At 37.5% G+C, this 24,274-nt stretch overlaps 1 protein-coding gene across 1 annotated transcript; it reads left to right on the top strand.

Annotated features, from left to right (window-relative positions):
- Positions 1–2,496: 2,496 nt before the first annotated feature.
- Positions 2,497–18,192, top strand: LOC311085952 (E3 SUMO-protein ligase KIAA1586-like; the record flags this gene model as incomplete). The annotated part of the gene is made up of 4 exons (XM_084118571.1): positions 2,497–2,827; positions 3,187–5,031; positions 15,407–15,614; positions 18,153–18,192. Exons 1-4 carry the CDS (start codon positions 2,698–2,700, stop codon positions 18,190–18,192), a joined length of 2,223 nt encoding a protein of 740 aa, XP_083974697.1. The 5' UTR covers positions 2,497–2,697.
- Positions 18,193–24,274: the final 6,082 nt, after the last annotated feature.

The following is a 24,274-nucleotide window of genomic DNA, read 5'->3' as shown; positions in this document are numbered from 1 at the left end:
CATGTTAGTTTAATGATGCATAATTCAAGTCTATCTCTGTCTCTATCTCATCTAGAAAATGGTTGGAAGAGGAGAGAAAAGGAAAGTCATTCTAACTGACTATTTTGGAAGGTAGGCCAACTAAAGGAAATTTCATAGTGTCCCACTTGTAAGGGTAAATGTTGGCTTTTGACCTGTCAGCCAACAGCAAAGGTAATGATTACTTTTTTACTTTTAGTGTGCAGAGTAAGAGAAGCCATGTAGGCCAGTTCTACTCAAAAACCAGCACAAACCCAAGTCAGACCAGCACAGCCCAGACCTCCAGCACAGGCCATTATCAGACCAGCACAGGTCCAAGTCAGACCAGCACAGACCAGACCTCCAGCACAGGCCCAAGTCAGACCAGCACAGACCAGACCTCCAGCACAGGCCCAAGTCAGACCAGCACAGCCCAGACCTCCAGCACAGGCCATTATCAGACCTGCACAGCCCAGACCTCCAGCACAGGCCCAAGTCAGACCAGCACAGACCAGACCTCCAGCACAGGCCCAAGTCAGACCAGCACAGCCCAGACCTCCAGCACAGGCCATTATCAGACCTGCACAGCCCAGACCTCCAGCACAGGCCCAAGTCAGACCAGCACAGACCAGACCTCCAGCACAGGCCCAAGTCAGACCAGCACAGCCCAGACCTCCAGCACAGGCCATTATCAGACCAGCACAGACAGCTCAGGTCTTTCCAAAGTCATAATAGGAAAATGCTTACTATAGTGATTTAATATTTAGTAGAGTAGAAAGTAGGTTAGTATTATGTGTCACTCAGTTATAGTCTTTTGTTTGCTCATAATTTGATGGGCATCTCACAATGTGGCTGGATTTATAACCTGCTCAAGACTAGTAGTTCACTATTAGGATTAGTTCACTTTCAGAGACTAATATGTCATTTTTGTAAAACACATAATTGCAATTGTTAAAGGGATAGTTCACCCAAAAATAAAAATCCTATCATTAATTATTCACACTAATATTATTCCAAACCCACAAGACTTTTGTTGATTTTCACAACACAATTTAAAATATTTTGCATTAAAGGTTGTATCAGCGATTTCTAGCCTAAAACATAAAGTGTCAATTTCAGCTGACCTTTCTGCACGATCCGCTCGCTGCCTGCCCTATAAATTGTCTGTGAAAAAAACGCGTCTCTCTGGTCAGCCTAGGGTCCGAGATATGCCAAAAAAACAATCGGCACTACCAACCTTTCCACACATAAACAAATAGTGTTCCAACCAATCAGCGTCAGGGGTTTGGTGTTGTGGACTTTCCTACTGGTGCTGGGATGTGAGGGAGGCGGAGCGAAAGTCCACAACACTAAACCCCGGACGCTGATTGGTTGGAACACTGTTTGTTTACGTGTGGAAAGGATGGTAGTGCCGATTGTTTTTTTGGCATATCTCGGACCCTAGGCTGACCAGAGAGACGCGTTTTTTTCACAGACAATTTATAGGGCAGGCAGCGAGCGGATCGTGAAGAAAGGTCAGCTGAAATTGACACTTTGGGCCCTATTTTAACGATCTGAAACGCAAGTGTCAAAGCTCAAAGCGCAAGTAACTTTGTGGGCGGGTCTTGGCGCTGTTGCTATTTTCCCGGCGGGATAAATGACTCTTGCGCCAGGCGCAAATCTAAAATGGGTTGGTCTGAAGTAGCTTCATTATTCATAGGTGTGGTTTGGGCGTAACGTGAAATAAACCAATCAGAGCGTCATCTCACATTCCCTTTAAGAGCAGACGCGCTTTGTTCTAAAGCGGATTCCTATTATAACGGCGGATTTGCCAGACGCGCGCCAGGAGCGGTTCACAGCCAAGGAGAGCAACGCTCTCGTCAGGGACGTTGGGGATGGAGAAACCCACCCAAATTAACTTCGGTTAAAAAGGAGTATGATAATTTGGGTAAATGTGTAAGCTAGATGTATGCTTTTATAATAAATTGTCTATCTATCTATCTATCTATCTATCTTTCTATCTATCTATCTATCTATCTATCTATCTATCTATCATAATAATGTATGATTTGCAAAAATGAAAACTGCTGCTTCTGTGTAGATGAGAGAATCAAAGTGTATGCGCGTTGTGCACACGCTACATTGATTATGGCCAAGCATGCGCCCTTAAAATAGCATATGAATAACATGCGCAACGCGCCACTGACTTTAAACTATTTTTTCCTGGTTAGTGGCGCAATTGTTTTCTAAACCTGCAAAATAGCATGAAGGAACGTTTGCGCCGGAACACGCCTCCTTTTTTGCGCTGAACCGCCCAGGGAGCGCAAGTTCATTCCCTAGTTTAGCGACGTGCTTCTGTGGAGGGAAAAGCGCGCTTTGCGCGGGTGCAAAATAGGAATGATACATGCGTCAGTGTACAAAGTCAATTGCGCTGGGTGCAAGATAGGGCCCTTTATGTTTTAGGCTAGAAATCGCTGATACAACCTTTAAAAGGTGTACACTGTATTGTCCATTACTTTCAGATGATTCAATCCAAAATATATTCATTAGTGTTTTGAACCTTACAGAGAGCCTTACAGGTTTGGAATGACATGAGAAGGAGGAAATAATGGCAGGATTTTCATTTTTAAGTGAACTATCACTTTAACATTAGTCTGTTATTTATGAAATTATAAAGCACATCAGTCTTATAGGGTAGGCTTTACATTAAAATTGTGTGCAATGAAATCATGTTTTTGTTTAGGTCCTGGCATACCATGTACTGAAGATTGGCCGGACATTTGGAGTAAAAGCCAATGGGAAGCTTTTAAATCAAAGAACCCTTGGTTGGGGTGCAAGAATAAGAGGCTTGGTATGTGATTGTTCAATCTGACTTTAATTCATATGAGCTTTTACTTTTTTCACAATTTGTAAAATAAAAGCAGAGACTATTGTTCAAGTTAAATTAATATTAAAATGACTATAGCATAACATATATAACATGGAGTTTTTTAAGGCCTATGTTTGTTTGTTTTTCTTATTCTTTTAAAGATTTTATAAACATTTTATGCTAACAACATGAAATTCTTGACCTAGCTGTCTTTGAATGAAGCATGGTTTATGGCATTTGTGGTAATAAATTTAAAAAATGCAGCTAAAATCTAAAATAAACAAATGACAACTGAAATTAATGGCATACAACTAATTCCATTTTTACTTTCTTAATTACAGGATGCCTGGTCTGCTGTAATGCAGGATCAACAGGGGTCTTTAAAGAACAAGGTGTCCAGATTTCCATGGAGTGGTCTACATTTCAAATTCAAGGTTCTATCAATGAAAACAGGGACACTGTTTTATGTTCATTAAGGAACAAAATCAAAAGACATTATTGCTCAAAAGCACATGCTCATGCTGAAAATATAGAAAACTTAAAAAAAAAAGATGTGCTGGGAAAAAATGTGGACACAATGAACTTGTCGTTACTAAAAGAGACTTACTCCGTGTTCAGAACTGCATATTACCTAGCCAAAAATAATCGTCCCTTCACAGATCACGAAACGCTCGTAGAACTCCAGCAGCTAAATGGAGTCAAAATGGGACACATTCTGCACTCTCGTTTCAGTGCCACCAACATTATTGAAAGCATTGCGAAAGAAATGCAGTGTTCAATTGTGAATAACATTATTAGATCCTCAAGCAAACTAGCTGTACTAATAGATGAGGCTTCCACCTTGAGTAGAAGAACCACCTTGATTGTTAACATCAAAACCTCTGTGCTAGGTGAACCGCCAGAGTTCATATTTCTTGATCTAGTGGAACTTAAGGACCAGACATCTGAAGGAATAACTGATGCTTTAATGAGTTGCCTAACAAAAGCAGGATTCACAGAGGAGTGGCTAAAACAAAACTGGGTATCTTTTGTCTCAGATGGTGCTAGTGTAATGTTAGGAAAACACTCTGGTGTGTCAACTAAATTGAAAATGAGATTTCCAAACCTGCTCACTTGGCACTGCATGAATCATAGGTTAGAACTGGCAGTTTCTGATGCTGTAGATAAAGTTACTGCTATAAATCACTTCAGAGTCTTTGTTGAAAAATTGCACAACATCTATAGCAAATCAAACAAAAACCAAAGAGAGCTTTTAGAATCAGCAGCTGAGGTTGGCTCTCAGGTTCTCAAAATTGGCAGAATCTTAGATGTTAGATGGGTTGCCAGCAGTTTTCGGACCGTTCGGGCTGTCTGGACCTCTTTTACTGCTCTTGCCAGACACTTTGAAAAGGCCTCCAATGATGACCAGAGGACCTGCACTGAGAGACAGACATACAGAGGCTTGTGTGACAGACTGAAGAGCCCAGAATTTCTCTGTGATCTTGGTTTGATGTATGATACCTTGCATGAACTGTCCATTGTCTCTGAGGAACTACAAGCTCAAACTATGACCCTACTCAGAGCAGATCTTCTTGTGAAAAGAGCAATCAGAGTTTTAACATCATTTAAAACTCAACCAGGAGAGAAACTATCAGCTGCCCTGGAAGCAAAGGATCATGGCACATTTAAAGATGTGCACTTGAAGTCAAACCCTAAGATGAAGTCCATTAACACTGAGGAATTCTTGCAAAGGCTAATTGACAGTCTACAGAAACGTCTTCCTTTTGAAGAAGACATTCTCAAAGATTTAAGTATTCTTGACACAAGCAGGTGGCCATCAGAGCCTAGCATTCGTTATGGTGAAGCAGAGATTTGTAGGCTTTGTGCACGTTTTAATGTGTGCCCTGACCAGGCCATTAAGGGAATGCGAGACTTAATTGAATCTCCCCAAACTGAAAGTCAGAATTTGAAACCCCTTAAGAACTGCATGCAGACTTTTCCTGTAAGTACTGCAGAATGTGAAAGAGGTTTCAGTCTGATGAATACCATCTTGACCAACAAGAGGTCTTTGCTTCTTGTTTCACATGTTTCAAATTTAATGATGATCAACCTGAATGGCCCACCAATTTCACTGTTCAACCCAGAGAAATATGTTAATTCCTGGGCAAGACATCATCGCACTGCAAATGACCCTCAGTCACGTCAATGTAAATCTGTAAATATAACAAAAAATAGTAAATCTGTTTGGAACGTACTGTAAAAAAAATGCATAATAGATAAATGTAAATTAAAAAAACGCCAGATTGTAAATGTAGTTTTAAATGTATATATTCCTAATTAACAAAAAAAACAATGACTTGTAAATTGATATAAATGTATATGAATTGATATATACCTAATAAACCAAATAAACAATGACTTCTGACATGTTTTTGCCTTTAATTATTTTTTTCTCTGGGGGGGTGTAGTAAACCACTTTTTTTTTTAGGACTACACCACTGGAGAAACCGTATCACTGCACTGCATGTGGGAAGAGTTTCACTCAATCATCTTCTCTACACAGTCACACAAAGAACAATCACTGTAAGTAGTTCATCTTCAGATCCAGCACTTTCAATGTTCCTCCGGTGCGAAAGCCCCTTTGGTAGAGGGCAACATTATGAGTAAATAAAGCTTTAAATTTCTGTCTGCTCCTCCTGCAGTCACACTTTGATACTTTTTTTGGAACTTGAGAGATATGGTCATTGTACAAAACAAGATTAATTTAGCATAGAGCATTGAAAAACCATTTACAGAACCGAATCCTGATTTCATTGTCCTTTTGACTTTCTCCATCCTGATTTGTCCTGATTTTTCTGATTTAAACTTGAATGTTTTTTCGAATAGTGTGTTTTGATTGGTTAGAAACACTGATTCTCAGTGATTGTGTTACTGTTCAAAAAAGTTCACAGAGGTGACTGTCCTTGAGCATATAGGTAAATATTGCTGTTCATTATGTAGACTATCATTATGTTGGGGCATATCAGTGTTATTTTTGTATTATTTACCATTATAGTTTCATTAAAGGAGCATTCCGTAAGTTCTGAAATTTCTAACCGTTACTGACACCAGTGGCCGTTAGAGGAACTGCAGCCAGTCTCATGCTCGTTCTCGGTGCGCACGCTCGTACGAGCACGACCACATCAACCAGGGTTGCCGCGGCAACCACTGACGGCTCATCGAGATTCACCACTCACCAGCATAATGTTTGAGGTAGGAAAAGTTACAGTACTGTAAGGTTATTGTTTGACAGACCATATTTTAGTAAAATGTTGCAGTGCTGCTTTATATTATCAACTAAAGTCTACTTCTAAAAGTATTTTAACACAACACTGTAACACACACTCCCAGCACTCACAGACCCCTTATTTTGACTATTGTAGAGTAACGCTAAATTATATAACTGAGTTGAAAACGTTATGCTTATTTTTAGATACAGTACAATTACTATTATAGTTGTACTACTATACTATTTTGTAGAATAGCAATAACATTATGGTATTAAAGGTAAAGGAACTCTAACCTTGATGTATGAGCTTGTCATGCTTTATTTTCATTCAGAATACCACATGAAATTTTGCACTAAAAACACTTGTCATAGTAAATAATTCGTTTTTTTTTTTTTTTTTACACTTCCGAGGAGTGTCGGTGGGTGTCTGAGTTGTGCTGGGGGCTGGTCGCTTCTTTCCATCCGCAGAGTCCATTTGAAAACACCGATTGCCGCTGCTTACTAATAATGGCTGCCGTGCCGTACGGTTGTAAGCCCAAGTAGACGAGAACGCGCATGACGTCACATTTTGTGAATTTTCGCGCCGATTCGGGCCCGACTCCTCCACACACGATTGAGCCTACAGGCTGATAGAGGCAACCGTGGTGGACAGTCGAGGTGTCATTCTTTTTATTACATCATGGTTGGCTCAAACATGTACAAATGAAAACTCTATCTTAAAGATTTTTTTAAGTAAAAACCTACGCAATGCTCCTTTAATGTTTTGAATTATCTTTTTTTTTCTTTTTCTTTTTTTCAGTTAAAATTTTTGGTAATTTTGTTATTATATCTGGACCTTACTACTGTATGTTTTTGGGGTTTTGATTTTAGATACTTTTGGTGTCTGAGATTGTAGTCTGATTTGAAATGTGCTGGGAGAGAAAGGTCAGGTTCCCCGTCCTTGAGCAAAATCTCTTTTTTTACTGTTGACTAGCCTCTGGGTAAAAGCAGTTATTGTATGTTTTGCAATAAAGATTTCTTGCAGTTTGGCGTTGTGATCAGTTTAACGTTTAAGTAGCCTGCTTTAATACGTAAAGTAAGGTCAGTAAGACTTGATTTTTTTTTTTATAATGTTACAAAAGATTAATTAAATGCTGTGAGTAATGATCTGAGTAATAAAATATCTTATACGTCCTAACCAGCAACAGCAACAGAACAAAAGAAACATCTTCTAAATTTGCCACATTGAATAAAGTTCATCTTAAAGACCAGCAGTTTCTACTGTGAGATTCAGATCAACTCAAAGATGGACAATATCTATTAGTTTTATTCTTGCATATCATTTTGCTTCATGATATAAATTATACCATTATAATATTCAATACTATTATACTATATAAATAACAGGTTCAAACTGTTCTTGTTCATAAAGCTGAAGAAGAGGATGATTTATTTTTTAACTTGTTCTTCATTGTTGTTTTTAAATTAATTAAGTTCTTCCTCTTACACATCGGCATCTTGCTTTATTACTATTATTTATAATTTTATTAAATAACCAGTTTATACCCTTGCATAAATTGTAAGATGCTAACAAACAGTAAGATGCTAGCAAACTAATTACTTTATTGTTATGAATGTAGTTATTAGGACATTTAGATTCATATGAACAAATAACAGTGATTGATAAAGATGGGTGACATTAGTGTCTGTCTTTATATTACTGCTATTTTCTATTTTCTGTGTAATAATAGTAATACTAGAGCACTTTTATAGGCTTTCAGCATTTATTCTACAAGCAAATACTTCTAATAAAGTGAGATGATCTGCTGCTGATCCTGAATGGCTTGTTTCATGAGTATTGATAGTCTATGGCAGTGGTTCCCAAACTTTTTCTGCCAGACCCCGTTTTGTAGAGAAAAATATGTTTAAGACCTCTTCCGCCCTTGTGTTTGTGATGTAAGATTTTTGGTTTTGAACGTCTCTTGCTCAACAAGGTGCGTTTATATATTTAATATACAGTAAAAGGTAATATTATGAAATAATCCAACTTCAAATATTTGTTTTTATCTGAATATGTTACATTTAATTTATTCCTGTGATCAAAGCTGAATTTTCTGCATCATTACTCCAGTCTTCAATGTCACATGATCCTCCAGAAATCACTCTAATATGATGATTTGATGCTCAAGAAACATTTCTGATTATTATCAGTGTTGCAAACAGTTGTGCTGCTTCATGTTTTTTCAGTATTCTTTGATGAATAAAGATACACCCACAACAAGACACTCTCAGACAGGAACTTGATTGCAAATTTCTAAAGGATTTATATAAAATATTGTAATTAATAAAGTACTACAACTTCTCAACATCAACAAGTTTCTCCTTCTGTATGTGATATGAGTCTCTAAGTGGCGTCTTCACTTGTTCGACTTCATAATGGTTAGAAGTTCATATTTTGAGGCACGCAACACCCTGTGGTCTCTCTTCATTACCCATCACTGAACTGGTGAATCTGAGGGCGAGATATGCCTTGTCATATATTCTAGTCTTTTCGCCGCACCGCAACAGCTTGAGGCTGTCCACTAGACTTGACAAAGCAATTCTATTTTTCCACAGCATTTCATTGTGCCTCATCAACACACTGGCGCTGATTCTTCAATCGTGCCATCTAGTGCTCTGTTATTGCAGGACAACAACCGATAACAGCGGCTACTGCGAGTCATCTTGAGGTAAAAACATCATGTTAAAACAATATTCTGGATTATTTACTTATGTGGCAAGTTTCGCAGTGGGGTCTGTCTCATCCTGAAGACGTTTCGGTAATACTTCATAATAATGGCCGTCATTAATAAGTAATTATGCAGTAAGTAATGCAGGACTAATGAGTAGCGCTACATTAACACTTCAGCTACTACTATTAAATAATATGGAAACAAGCTTAACTAATCAGTCAGTTATATTGAATTTAGGACTAAGATAGTTCCTTATTAGGTAGGGAATTACTGAATGAGATTGGCATCATTATGAACTAATAGGTAATTATGACAAATTATAAAGAATTACTAATAACAGCATTAAAGTGTCTGAGACATTAGCAATTGTCTTTTTTACTCTCAACTTGGTCATAAAATGCATCACTAATTACTGAAGTGTTGCCTAGTCACTATGCAGGAACTACTAGTGATCTGGACCATTATTTTAAAGTTTCTAAATGAAAATTTACCAACATAATAAAAAGTTAATAAAAGTAAAATTATTGATATTATTATTACTTTCACTGGAATAATACATACATATATCAAAATGATTTAATTTAATTATAACATTTGTTTTCCTTCTAATGAAATTTTCCACATCCACCCAAACAATCTTTGTGTATATACAACTACAAAACAGATGGATAATAGATAATTTGATAACAATAGATAACAAATAAATAATTTGTTCAGTTTTCTAATGAACAAAAAATACATAATTTCTAAATTAAACCTCTCTAACACACTTTTAGCTGGATATATACTTTGTACAATTTGTATGTAATGTAACCACTTTTATTTTATTATTTAAACAGTATGCTTCACAAATACAAAGCTTTATTCCAGTTTATATTTCTAAATACACTGGGCCACAATTTAGCTTTTATGATTCCAGCTTATATTCTTAAAATTGTAAGTTTATTAGTACAACTGTGTTTCAGAATATTAATGTCTCCTAGAAACATGCTGTCTTTAACATAGGCTATTGCTCAGCATTCTCTTTCAGTGTAACTGGGAACCCACATTTATACAAGAATTCACTATAAGATAATCTACTACATTTTAGTTTAAACGTTGTCTAACTAATATGAAGAGATATATTAAAATCTTCTATAATATAGAAAAGAGATCTATTTTTATTTTTTATAGCGAATTGTAATATATAATCTGCTGTTGATTTCGCCTTGCGGCGATGACGTCATCACGCGCGCGCTCCGTCAATGTCGAGACTTCTGAGGTAAACTGTTCACGCTATTTCACGTAATTCTAAAATACTCTTTATACAGTTTAAATATCATTTTACGGAGACATTTCCTGATGGTTTTCATCGGGTTCGTCGCTATTTGTGTCTGCTGACTAAAACACTCAAAGAAGAAGTTTTTATTATGTATGTATATGTATGTTTATATTTAAATGCATTTCTCTTCACATACAAAACGGTAGGATGCTAGCGAAGTAAGTGTTATGAACGAAGTTATTAGGATATAACTTTTACATTTTTATAGACAAATTACAATGGTTGATAAAGATGGGTGTCATTATAGTGTCTGTCTTTTGTATTGCTGCTTTTTTCTCTATCATTTAAAAAATAATCTAATATTAGAGCACTTATAGGCTTTTTTGCAATTATTCTGACACAAACAATCTGTTTCTAGCAGCAAATAATTATAATAAAGTGAGATGATGTGCTGATCCTGAATGGCTTGTTGAATGATAGTCTATGGCTCATCACTATTATCAGAGCAGCTGAAAAGCCTCTTTATTTCACGTCAATAGATCCTGTTTTCTCCTCATTCATTATGCTGATGTCTTCAGATCTGTAAATTGACACATTAAGCTAATTTTATTGTCAACAGATTTGAGCAAACGACACGATCAGCTATTGTGACATCTACAAGATATAGGTAAGTTTCATAAGAGCATTTATTTCATTAATCTGTGATAAACCGTTTTTCATGTAAAAGTTAAACACAAAACTAAAGTAAAAAACAATAAACAATATATTTGTATCTATTTCTTTGGCTACATATTAATTAGAGGTAAAATAAAAGTTTAAAGTTCCATTAATAGATGAATAGGATAATTAGTATAGTATTAGTATATAAAAACAAACCTACTTTCTGATTTAATCTTGATTTTGACAGATTTCTTTAATGCAGTTATCATTCTTTTACTAATGCTCACTGCAATTCACCAATAAATGCTGGAATATTCCCATCAGCTACAAGTGAAGACGAGCATCAAACCATCAGGAAGAGCTGAAATCTGCAAAGACAGAGTTTATTGAAGGACGGTGAGAACATGGGAGATCCAGAACACTGCAGAATGAAACACACTGAAGAACAAAGAGGTTGGTGTTTATTCCTGATTCTTCATTAGTGAGGCAGAAGAACATTAAGGTTATGAAGCTTTAAGTAGTTCAGATAGAAGCTCAAACGTGCTGCATAACACGAGAATGCACCTCATTGGTTCTTGCAGAAGCTCAAACGTGATGCGAAACACAGGAATGAACTTCATTGGTTCTTGCAGAAGCTCAAATGTGCTGCGAAACACGAGAATGCACCTCATTGGTTCTTGCTGAAGCTCAAACGTGATGTGAAACACAGGAATGAACCTCATTGGTTCTTGCAGAAGCTCAAACGTGCTGCGAAACACGAGAATGAACCTCATTGGTTCTTGCAGAAGCTCAAACGTGCTGCGAAACACGAGAATGCACCTCATTGGTTCTTGCTGAAGCTCAAACGTGATGCGAAACACAGGAATTAACCTCATTGGTTCTTGCAGAAGCTCAAATGTGCTGCGTAATACGAGAATGAACCTCATTGGTTCTTGCAGAAGCTCAAACGTTCTGCGAAACACGAGAATGCACCTCATTGGTTCTTGCAGAAGCTCAAACGTGATGCGAAACACAGGAATGAACCTCAGTGGTTCTTGCAGAAGCTCAAACGTGCTGCGAAACACGAGAATGCACCTCATGGGTTCTTGCAGAAGCTCAAACGTGCTGCGAAACACGAGAATGCACCTCATTGGTTCTTGCAGAAGCTCAAATGTGCTGCGTAACACAAGAATGAACCTCATTGGTTCTTGCAGAAGCTCAAACGTGCTGCGAAACATGAGAATGCACCTCATTGGTTCTTGCTGAAGCTCAAACGTGCTGCGTAACACGAGAATGAACCTCATTGGTTCTTGCTGAAGCTCAAACGTGCTGCGAAACACGAGAATGCACCTCATGGGTTCTTGCAAAAGCTCAAACGTGCTGCGAAACACAAGAATTAACCTCATTGGTTCTTGCAGAAGCTCAAATGTGCTTCGTAAGACGAAAATGTACCTCATTGGTTCTTGCAAAAGCTCAAATGTGCTGCGAAACACAAGAATTAACCTCATTGGTTCTTGCAGAAGCTCAAACGTGCTTCGTAAGACGAAAATGTACCTCATTGGTTCTTGCAGAAGCTCAAACGTGATGCGAAACACAGGAATGCACCTCATTGGTTCTTGCAGAAGCTCAAACGTGATGCGAAACACAGGAATGCACCTCATTGGTTCTTGCAGAAGCTCAAATGTGCTGCTTAACACGAGAATGCACCTCATTGGTTCTTGCTGAAGCTCAAACGTGCTGCGAAACACAGGAATGAACCTCATTGGTTCTTGCTGAAGCTCAAACGTGCTGCGTAACACGAGAATGAACCTCATTGGTTCTTGCTGAAGCTCAAACGTGCTGCTTAACACGAGAATGCACCTCATTGGTTCTTGCTGAAGCTCAAACGTGCTGCGAAACACGAGAATGAACCTCATTGGTTCTTGCTGAAGCTCAAACGTGCTGCGTAACACGAGAATGAACCTCATTGGTTCTTGCTGAAGCTCAAACGTGCTGCTTAACACGAGAATGCACCTCATTGGTTCTTGCTGAAGCTCAAACGTGCTGCGAAACACGAGAATGAACCTCATTGGTTCTTGCTGAAGCTCAAACGTGCTGCTTAACACGAGAATGCACCTCATTGGTTCTTGCTGAAGCTCAAACGTGCTGCGTAACACGAGAATGAACCTCATTGGTTCTTGCTGAAGCTCAAACGTGCTGCTTAACACGAGAATGCACCTCATGGGTTCTTGCAAAAGCTCAAACGTGCTGCGAAACACAAGAATTAACCTCATTGGTTCTTGCAGAAGCTCAAATGTGCTTCGTAAGACGAAAATGTACCTCATTGGTTCTTGCAAAAGCTCAAATGTGCTGCGAAACACAAGAATTAACCTCATTGGTTCTTGCAGAAGCTCAAACGTGCTTCGTAAGACGAAAATGTACCTCATTGGTTCTTGCAGAAGCTCAAACATGATGCGAAACACAGGAATGAACCTCATTGGTTCTTGCAGAAGCTCAAATGTGCTGCAAACACGAGAATGAACCTCATTGGTTCTTGCTGAAGCTCAAACGTGCTGCGTAACACGAGAATGAACCTCATTGGTTCTTGCTGAAGCTCAAACGTGATGCAAAACACAGGAATGAACCTCAATGGTTCTTGCAGAAGCTCAAACGTGCTGCGAAACACGAGAATGAACCTCATTGGTTCTTGCAGAAGCTCAAACGTGCTGCTTAACACGAGAATGAACCTCATTGGTTCTTGCTGAAGCTCAAACGTGATGCGAAACACGAGAATGCACCTCATTGGTTCTTGCTGAAGCTCAAACGTGCTGCGTAACACGAGAATGAACCTCATTGGTTCTTGCTGAAGCTCAAACGTGCTGCGTAACACGAGAATGAACCTCATTGGTTCTTGCAGAAGCTCAAACGTGCTGCGTAACACGAGAATGAACCTCATTGGTTCTTGCAGAAGCTCAAACGTGCTGCGAAACACGAGAATGCACCTCATTGGTTCTTGCTGAAGCTCAAACGTGATGCGAAACACAGGAATGAACCTCATTGGTTCTTGCAGAAGCTCAAACGTGCTGCGAAACACGAGAATGCACCTCATTGGTTCTTGCTGAAGCTCAAATTTGCTGCGTAACACAAGAATGAACCTCATTGGTTCTTGCTGAAGCTCAAACGTGCTGCGTAACACAAGAATGAACCTCATTGGTTCTTGCTGAAGTTCAAACGTGATGCGAAACACAGGAATGAACCTCATTGGTTCTTGCAGAAGCTCAAACGTGCTGCTTAACACGAGAATGAACCTCATTGGTTCTTGCTGAAGCTCAAACGTGATGCGAAACACGAGAATGCACCTCATTGGTTCTTGCTGAAGCTCAAACGTGCTGCGTAACACGAGAATGAACCTCATTGGTTCTTGCTGAAGCTCAAACGTGCTGCGTAACACGAGAATGAACCTCATTGGTTCTTGCAGAAGCTCAAACGTGCTGCGTAACACGAGAATGAACCTCATTGGTTCTTGCAGAAGCTCAAACGTGCTGCGAAACACGAGAATGCACCTCATTGGTTCTTGCTGAAGCTCAAACGTGATGCGAAACACAGGAATGAACCTCATTGGTTCTTGCAGAAGCTCAAACGTGCTGCGTAACACGAGAATGAACCTCACTGGTTCTTGCTGAAGCTCAAACGTGATGCGAAACACAGGAATGAACCTCATTGGTTCTTGCAGAAGCTCAAACGTGCTGCGAAACACGAGAATGAACCTCATTGGTTCTTGCAGAAGCTCAAACGTGCTGCGAAACACGAGAATGAACCTCATTGGTTCTTGAAAATGAAGAGAAAGAGAACTGAATTTGGTGTTCGCGTGTTGTCTCGCGCGCACAGAAAACACTGCTTGAGTTCCAGTCTTCTTGTGCTTGAAATGAAAAACTTTCACTCTATGATGGTTGAACTTCATAGAGTGCCAATTCATCACTCTAGATTAATTGAAATGATGAAGACAGAGTGTCTTCCCTTTCATCATTCCCTTTAGGAAAAGTGTATTTGGTCAAACTGCTTTTTCTGTGCGAGCTGCTACTGAGTGGAACCTCTCCCCCATAACCATCACAAATTAAACACATATAGTACATTTAAGATCCAGTTAAAGAAATGGCTCATTGATTATCAGAGCTGTCAACATGAACTTACTTCTAGACCTGCTCTCGCTGCCCACTGATGGCTTCTTGCCTTGTGTGTGTGTGTGTGTGTCATGTTTTTGTCTGATGTTTGTTTGAAATTGTACATTTCTACATAATAGTATTTTTTACTAACTGTATTGTAATCTTTATATTGTGTATATGTCATTTTATTCTCTTTTTAGGGTGACTTTTACCATCTGTCTTGGGGCTGCAGATGAAAAATAGCCTTCTGGCTAACTCTGGCATATTGACACAAATGTTTATTAATATGCACTGTCCCTGTAATAAAATAAAATAAATAATTGCAGTCAATCCGCGAATCACATGTGTTCTGAACCGGGTGTGGATCACTAATCAACTACAATCCCTATACTTGACATTGCACATCTCGCGATGTGACTATTGCGATATTGATGCTAAAACGATATATCGTGCAGCCCTTCCAGCAGGAACACTTATGACGTCTCCTGACTGCAGATGCCACAATTCTCTCTGAATTTTTGATGATTATTTATAATATAACTTTTTTTTATTGTCTTTTAGACCTGGTGGAGGAGAATGAGGAGAGTGAAGAGGAGGAGGAACATCATCATGTCAAAACTGGAGCTAAAACTGAAAGTATTTCTTTACTGAAAAGAAGAGACAAGAAATGTTTCACTTGCACTCAGTGTGGAAAGAGTTTCACACGCAAACAGAGTCTCAAGGATCACATGAGGATCCACACTGGAGAGAAACCGTTCACATGCGATCTGTGCGGAAAGAGTTTCACAAAAAAAACGAGTCTCAAGGATCACATGAGGATCCACACTGGAGAGAAACCGTTCACATGTGATCAGTGTGGGAAGAGTTTTACACAACAAGGAAACTTTAAGACACACATGATCATCCACACTGGAGAGAAACTGCATGAATGTGATCAATGTGGTAAAACATTTTTGAGGGCTTCAGACCTGAAGAAACACCTGACAGTTCATTCACAGGAGAAACCACATTCATGTTCTTTGTGTGGAAAGAGGTTTTCACGTCTGCAGAGTTTAAAAGAACATCAGAAAATACACATTAGTGTAAGAAATCATATGTGCTTTGAGTGTGAGAAGACTTTTATCACAGCTGCAGATTTAAAACGGCACCAGAGGATCCACACTGGAGAGAAACCTTACAAGTGTTCACACTGCGACAAGACATTCATTCGGTCAGAACATCTGAAACAACACGAGAGGATCCACACTGGAGAGAAACCGTATCACTGCACTGCATGTGGGATGAGCTTCACTCAATCATCTAATCTACGCAGTCACACAAAAAACAATCACAGCAAGTAGATCATCTTCAGATCCAGCACTTTATAGTCTGATGCCGCACTAAACATCCTCACCAAACGTGACACAATAATACTGTTAAGTAATAAGTAAAAAACGTATTACTTATTATAAAGTAATAAGTAATAAATATCTTCAATCTAATTTTGTCACATTGTGTAAAGTTCATCACATGCCATTTTGTTAGTCAATAAAAATAAATTTGTTCGTATTTAACTTTTTTGTTTTTGCTTCACAAAGTATTATATATATATACATATAAATATATAAATGCATAAATACATTATTTGTTACATATAAAATCAATGAAATACCCATATTTTTGGTTTTATTGATGTTTTGCACGTTTTTGATAATCTGCCTTTGATTTCGTCTCACGGCGATGACGTCATCACTAGCGCACTCTTCCTTCAGTCAGGGTGCGTCTCAATACTCAGATGGATGTTTCCTCGGTTCCTCACTCCTCCATCCTCCAGCATGTGACCCGGAAACCGATCGAATTCAGCCATCTTGAAGGACATCTCAATCCTGTAATTGCACCGCGAGGAATGAGGAGTTATGAGCGAGGATGCACAGGTGTCTCCTATGTGGAAGTCTTTCTTGGCCAGAAACCTGACGCACGTATAAATTCTCCTCCCCCTTCACACATGTCACAATCATTTATATTTATGCTTTACCTTTGCAGTTTAAATAAACCATATATCACACATATTTCAACAGGGCATCTTGCTTTATTATTATTACTTAAAAATTTATTAAATAACCAAACTGCGTTGAAGCGTTGAAGTGACGCTCGAGTGATCAAGAATATTTCAATATACAAAAAGATTTTCTTTGATTTCTACGTCTTCAATTTATATCCTTGCATAAATTGTAAGATGTTAGCAAACTAATTCCTTTATTGTTATGAATGTAGTTATTAGGAAATTTAGATTCATATGAACAAATAACAGTGATTGATAAAGATGGGTGACATTAGTGTCTGTCTTTATATTACTGCTATTTTCTATTTTCTGTCATTTGAGAAATAATAGTAATACTAGAGCACTTTTATAGGCTTTCAGCATTTATTCTACAAGCAAGTACTTCTAATAAAGTGAGATGATCTGCTGCTGATCCTGAATGGCTTGTTTCATGAGTATTGATAGTCTATGGCAGTGGTTCCCAAACTTTTTCTGCCAGACCCCGTTTTGTAGAGAAAAATATGTTTAAGACCTCTTCCCCCCTTGTGTTTGTGATGTAAGATTTTTGGTTTTGAACGTCTCTTGCTCAACAAGGTGCATTTATATATTTAATATACAGTTAGGGTGATATTATGAAATATTCCAACTTCAAATATTTGTTTTTATCTGAATATGTTACATTTAATTTATTCCTGTGATCAAAGCTGAATTTTCAGCATCATTACTCCAGTCTTCAATGTCACATGATCCTCCAGAAATCACTCTAATATGATGATTTGATGCTCAAGAAACATTTCTGATTATTATCAGCGTTGCAAACAGTTGTGCTGCTTCATGTTTTTTCAGTATTCTTTGATGAATAAAGATACACCCACAAAAAGACACTCTCAGACAGGAACTTGATTGCAAATTTCTAAAGGATTTATTTAAAATATTGTAATTAATAAAGTACTACAACTTCTCAACAACAACAAGTTTCTCCTTCTGTATGTGATATGAGTCTCTAAGTGGCGTCTTCACTTGTTCGACTTCATAATGGTTAGAAGTTCATATTTTGAGGCACGCAACACCCTGTGGTCTCTCTTTATTACCCATCACTGAACTGGTGAATCTGAGGGCGAGATATGCCTTGTCATATATTCTAGTCTTTTCGCCGCACCGCAACAGCTTGAGGCTGTCCACTAGACTTGACAAAGCAATTCTATTTTTCCACAGCATTTCATTGTGTCTCATCAACACACTGGCGCTGATTCTTCAATCGTGCCATCTAGTGCTCTGTTATTGCAGGACAACAACCGATAACAGCGGCTACTGCGAGTCATCATGAGGTAAAAACATCATGTTAAAACAATATTCTGGATTATTTACTTATGTGGCAAGTTTCGCAGTGAGGTCTGTCTCACCCTGAAGACGTTTCAGTAATACTTTATAATAATGGCCCGTCATTAATAAGTAATTATGCAGGAAGTAATGCAGGACTAATGAGTAGCGCTACATTAACACTTCAGCTACTACTGTTAAATAATATGGAAACAAGCTTAACTAATCAGTCAGTTATATTGAATTTAGGACTAAGATAGTTCCTTATAAGGTAGGTAATTACTGAATGAGATTGGCATCATTATGAATTAATAGGTAATTATGACAAATTATAAAGAATTACTAATTAATTACTAATAACAGCATTAAAGTGTCTGAGACGTTAGCAATTGTCTTTTTTACTCTCAACTTGGTCATAAAATGCATCACTAAGTGTTGCCTAGTCACTATGCAGGAACTACTAGTGATCTGGACCATTATTTTAAAGTTTCTAAATGAAAATTGACCAACATAATAAAAAGTTAATAAAAGTAAAATTATTGATATTATTATTACTTTCATTGGAATAATACATACATATATCAAAATGATTTAATTTAATTATAACATTTGTTTTCCTTCTAATGAAATTTTCCACATCCACCCAAACAATCTTTGTGTATATACAACTACAAAACAGATGGATAATAGATAATTTGATAACAATAGATAACAAATAAATAATTTGTTCAATTTTCTAATAAACAAAAAATACATAAATAATCAATTTCTAAATTAAACCTCTCTAACACACTTTTAGCTGGATATATACTTTGTACAATTTGTATGTAATGTAACCACTTTTATTTTATTATTTAAACAGTATGCTTCACAAATACACCAAGCTTTATTCCAGTTTATATTTCTAAATACACTGGGCCACAATTTAGCTTTTATGATTCCAGCTTATATTCTTAAAATTGTAAGTTTATTAGTACAACTGTGTTTCAGAATATCAATGTCTCCTAGAAACATGCTGTCTTTAACATATATTGCTCAGCATTCTCTTTCAGTGTGACTGGGAACCCACATTTATACAAGAATTCACTATAAGATAATCTACTACATTTTAGTTTAAACGTTATCTAACTAATATGAATAGATATATTAAAATCTTCTACAATATAGAAAAGAGATCTATTTTTATTTTTATATCGAATTATTATATATAACATGCTGTTGATATCGCCTTGCGGCGATGACGTCATCACGCGCGCGCTCCGTCAGTGTCGAGACTTCTGAGGTAAACTGTTCACGCTATTTCACGTAATTCTAAAATACTCTTTATACAGTTTAAATATCATTTTACGGAGACATTTCCTGATGGTTTTCATCGGGTTCGTCGCTATTTGTGTCTGCTGACTAAAACACTCAAAGAAGAAGTTTTTATTATGTATGTATTTATATGTTTATATTTAAATGTATTTCTCTTCACATACAAAACGGTAGGATGCTAGCGAAGTAAGTGTTATGAACGAAGTTATTAGGATATAACTTTTACATTTTTATAGACAAATTACAATGGTTGATAAAGATGGGTGTCATTATAGTGTCTGTCTTTTGTATTGCTGCTTTTTTCTCTATCATTTGAGAAATAATCTAGCAATAGCAATGCTAATATTAGAGCACTTATATAGGCTTTTTTGCAGATATTCTGACACAAACAATCTGTTTCTAGCAGCAAATAATTATAATAAAGTGAGATGATGTGCTGATCCTGAATGGCTTGTTGAATGAGTATTGATAGTCTATGGCTCATCACTATTATCAGAGCAGCTGAAAAGCCTCTTTATTTCACGTCAATAGATCCTGTTTCTCCTCATTTATTATGCTGATGTCTTCAGATCTGTAAATTGACACATTAAGCTAATTTTATTGTCAACAGATTTGAGCAAACGACACGATCAGCTATTGTGACATCTACAAGATATAGGTAAGTTTCATAAGAGCATTTATTTCATTAATCTGTGATAAACCGTTTTTCATATAAAAGTTAAACATAAAACTAAAGTAAAAAACAATAAACAATATATTTTTATGTATTTCTTTGGCTACATATTAATTAGAGGTAAAATAAAAGTTTAAAGTTCCATTAATAGATGAATAGGAGAATTAGTATAGTATTAGTATATGAAAACAAACCCACTTTCTGATTTAATCTTGATTTTTGACAGATTTCTTTAATGCAGTTATCATTCTTTTACTAATGCTCACTGCAATTCACCAATAAATGCTGGAATATTCCCATCAGCTACAAGTGAAGACGAGCATCAAACCATCAGGAAGAGCTGAAATCTGCAAAGACAGAGTTTATTGAAGGACGGTGAGAACATGAGAGATCCAGAACACTGCAGAATGAAACACACTGAAGAACAAAGAGGTTGGTGTTTATTCCTGATTCTTCATTAGTGAGGCTGAAGAACATTAAGGTTATGAAGCTTTAAGTAGTTCAGATAGAAGCTCAAACGTGCTGCATAACACGAGAATGAACCTCATTGGTTCTTGCAGAAGCTCAAATGTGCTGCGAAACACGAGAATGAACCTCATTGGTTCTTGCAGAAGCTCAAATGTGCTGCATAACACGAGAATGAACCTCATTGGTTCTTGCAGAAGCTCAAATGTGCTGCGTAACACAAGAATGAACCTCATTGGTTCTTGCAGAAGCTCAAATGTGCTGCGAAACACGAGAATGAACCTCATTGGTTCTTGCAGAAGCTCAAATGTGCTGCGAAACACGAGAATGAACCTCATTGGTTCTTGCAGAAGCTCAAATGTGCTGCATAACACGAGAATGAACCTCATTGGTTCTTGCAGAAGCTCAAATGTGCTGCGTAACACGAGAATGAACCTCATTGGTTCTTGCAGAAGCTCAAACGTGCTGCGAAACACGAGAATGAACCTCATTGGTTTGAAATGGGAATGGCCTTAAATGCAGGGCTCTACGCTAACTTTTTTCCCAAGGAGTACATGTGCTCCTAAATGAAAAAATTTAGGAGCACACAAAGAAATATAGGAGCACAGTGAAAAAAGTTGATTAAACTGCTCAATTCATATGGATTAGTTTTATGATCTTTTTATGAACGTTTTTCGAAGCATCAAAGTGGTAGTTGTGTAGGCTGTCAATGGAGGGAAAGAAATCTCTCAATTTCATCAAAAAGTTCTTCATTTGTGTTCCGAAGATGAGTGAAAGTCTTACGGGTTTGGAACGACATGATGGAGAGTAATAAATTACAGAATTTTCTATTTTGGGTGAACTAACGTTACCTGTTTAATAATTATGCAATTATTATTTTTAACCTACTTCAAAATATATATAAAAATATACACCTCAATAAAGTATGAAGTGCTAAAAACAAAACAAATGCCTGCTTGCTTTTTCCCTTTGCAGTACTTGCAGTAGCCTATATTAAGTTACATCAAAAATGAGTTTTTGTCGTCTTCCTGTCCTCAGTGTCGACTGTTTTGGTCGTAACTTCAGTTTATGCACTTGGTCTTTTGGTGGGACATAATTAAAATAAAATTTGGTGGGTTGCTAATAAAATTTTGATACTCATTTGCAAGTAGGCCTATTGATAGTGTGCGGGAGTTCATTATTTAGTTTTTTTTTCACTTGGTCTTTTGAGATAATGACTATAGGCTTCATACTGTGTTGCGTATCTAGCTCACTAAGTGTTTACTTTACTTTTTTTATGGTGTAGCGGCCTGTTTACACCTGGTCACTGCATACGTTTTTACTGATCAAAACGATTTCATGAGTTTTTACTGATCAAAACGATTCAATTTACACCTAGTCACATTGTGTGTTTTCGCAAAACTAAATCGGATCTTCTATTCCCGCGTTATATGCAGATTTAATGTAGGCCTAGTTCACGTCACCAAAAGCAACAGATATGACCAGCATTTTATTGATCATCATAAGCTCATTTCAAAATCAGCGATAGGAGAGAGCGACAGCAGCACTGGTAACCGTTAGCCTAATATCATTTCGTTTCTTTACTATTAATGAATGTGATTGTGTGATGAGCGTCTACGACTTACTTTCACTTTAATTCGCGGCAGTTTGCGCGTTAGCTTGATGAATGGATCGCTCATCTGTCGTGATGCGTGTTGCAGTAGCGTCATCATATCTGGCTATAACATGACATATAGCCAATAACACGCTCTCACACGTTTATTTTTAGCACTGTTGGGTGGACTCTCTCACTTAAAATCCAGCAGTTCCCGCACATTCCCTATTTCAGTGATTGGCTCAATGGTTGCGAATCGTCGCTCCCATTTGAATAAAGTTAAGCACGTCATCAAATGTTCACATCACGCAGTTGCGACCCCGTCCTCTTGCTTGCTTTCCATGTGAAATCAATGGTATGCTTCGCTTCATCGCGCTGTTGTCTTCAGTGTATTGAGAACAGCCCGTCACTCGCGCACTGTGCTCGTAAATTATTTTTCAAGTTCGCACATAACTATTTTTAGGCGCAAATGCGAGTGAATTACTCGCACTGTAGAGCCCTGAAATGAGAAATGTTTCAAGGATTATTTTGCATAGATGTTAGGGCTGGACGGTATATCGAGTTTGTACAATATATCGATACATTTTTTTGAAACAATATTGAATGAGGCAATACCGTTTATATCGATACAGTAGTTTGATATGTTGGTATGTAGTAGTTTGACTGCTTGGTCATTCTTACATCCAACAACAAAACACCTCAATCGCTTAGGAGACATTCTTGTCTACAGCTGATCCAGCGTGGAAACACTGGTGGACTGTGTCCAGCTCACTTGGGGCGGGTCTACGCTAAAACTGCAGTGTCAATCAACAGTCGTGGGCGGGGCCTGTGCAAAGTGACGTCACATTGCCCCGAATCTGAGAACAGCTCGTTCTGAGACAGTGCTTATGATTTATGGGGATTTAAAAAAAAGCACTGGGTGGATTTTTATCATTATATGGTGGTTGTGTACACACACTGCCAACACATATTTATGTTCAAACACCATGTAAAAGTGGATTTTGCATAATAGGTGCCCTTTAATATAAAACTAACTAACAATGATAATGTGGTACAAGAAAACGAATGTGGAGACATCGTTTCAGTCAGTAAAGATTCATTTTGGAATCTAAAAAGACATCTCTCGAAAACATGAACGTGAGCTACGTGAACACGCTGGGAAGAAAGCAAAAGGTTAGCAAATTGAATACGGTAACTTGTAACAAAGTGTAAATTAAATATAGCGTAATATTCAAACAAATTCGTTTTGTCATTCAAGTAATGGTTAGTTTTATTTAATTTGTGTCGTCCGTAATAATATTTATATTATTAGGCCCATTTATTCGTTTAATTTTATAGCAGTTTGTGTGTAGCCTAATGGATATAAGCCAATTTAAGTTTTAATCGTGCGTGTTGCGCAAAAGTTCACTTATCAAAATTCTGGCCTAATAGTTAATTTACTTTTAAAACTTTTATGTATATTTTTGTTTTATATAATTTTTATTTATATTATAAGGCCCGAAATATCCGAAATCGAACTATAAATAAACTATCCGGTTTTTAAAGTGCCATGTTTTGTGCATTTTTTACAGTCTATGATTAGACCGTTTGCTTTTTATTTTATTGTTTGCCATCTCATCCAGTAGCGGCCGCTCTAAACGTATTGTAGAGTAGGCCCATGACCAGATCAAGCGAATAATAGCCAATAGCCAGAAGTAGTCAATTGTCGAGTTCACGCGCGTGATCATAGGTAACTAAAAACTCGACAATCGACTACTGTGGACTTCAACCGAAAACAGGAAGTAAATACAGGTATGTGCGCTGGCTGAATTAACATCACTTTTATTTATATCTTTCACATCTACTGCAGTCAGATTCACCGTGTTCACTCTGAAGGAATCACTCACATTGGCTGTGCACTTGTAATGACACATCAAGGATGTTAAGAGGCTAAAAGCAGGTTTAAAACTTGCCCCATTGAAGTCAACAGGGTGCAAATTTTAAAAAAAGGGTAACACGGGTGTAGGCAACACTGATTTTTGTCGTTGTTCTCTGTACTGACAG

This window comes from Abramis brama (assembly GCF_963993115.1).
Source record: "Abramis brama genome assembly, chromosome: 6".
NCBI classification, from domain to species: Eukaryota; Metazoa; Chordata; class Actinopteri; order Cypriniformes; family Leuciscidae; genus Abramis; species Abramis brama.
This window is presented reverse-complemented; position numbering and strand designations above follow the sequence as displayed.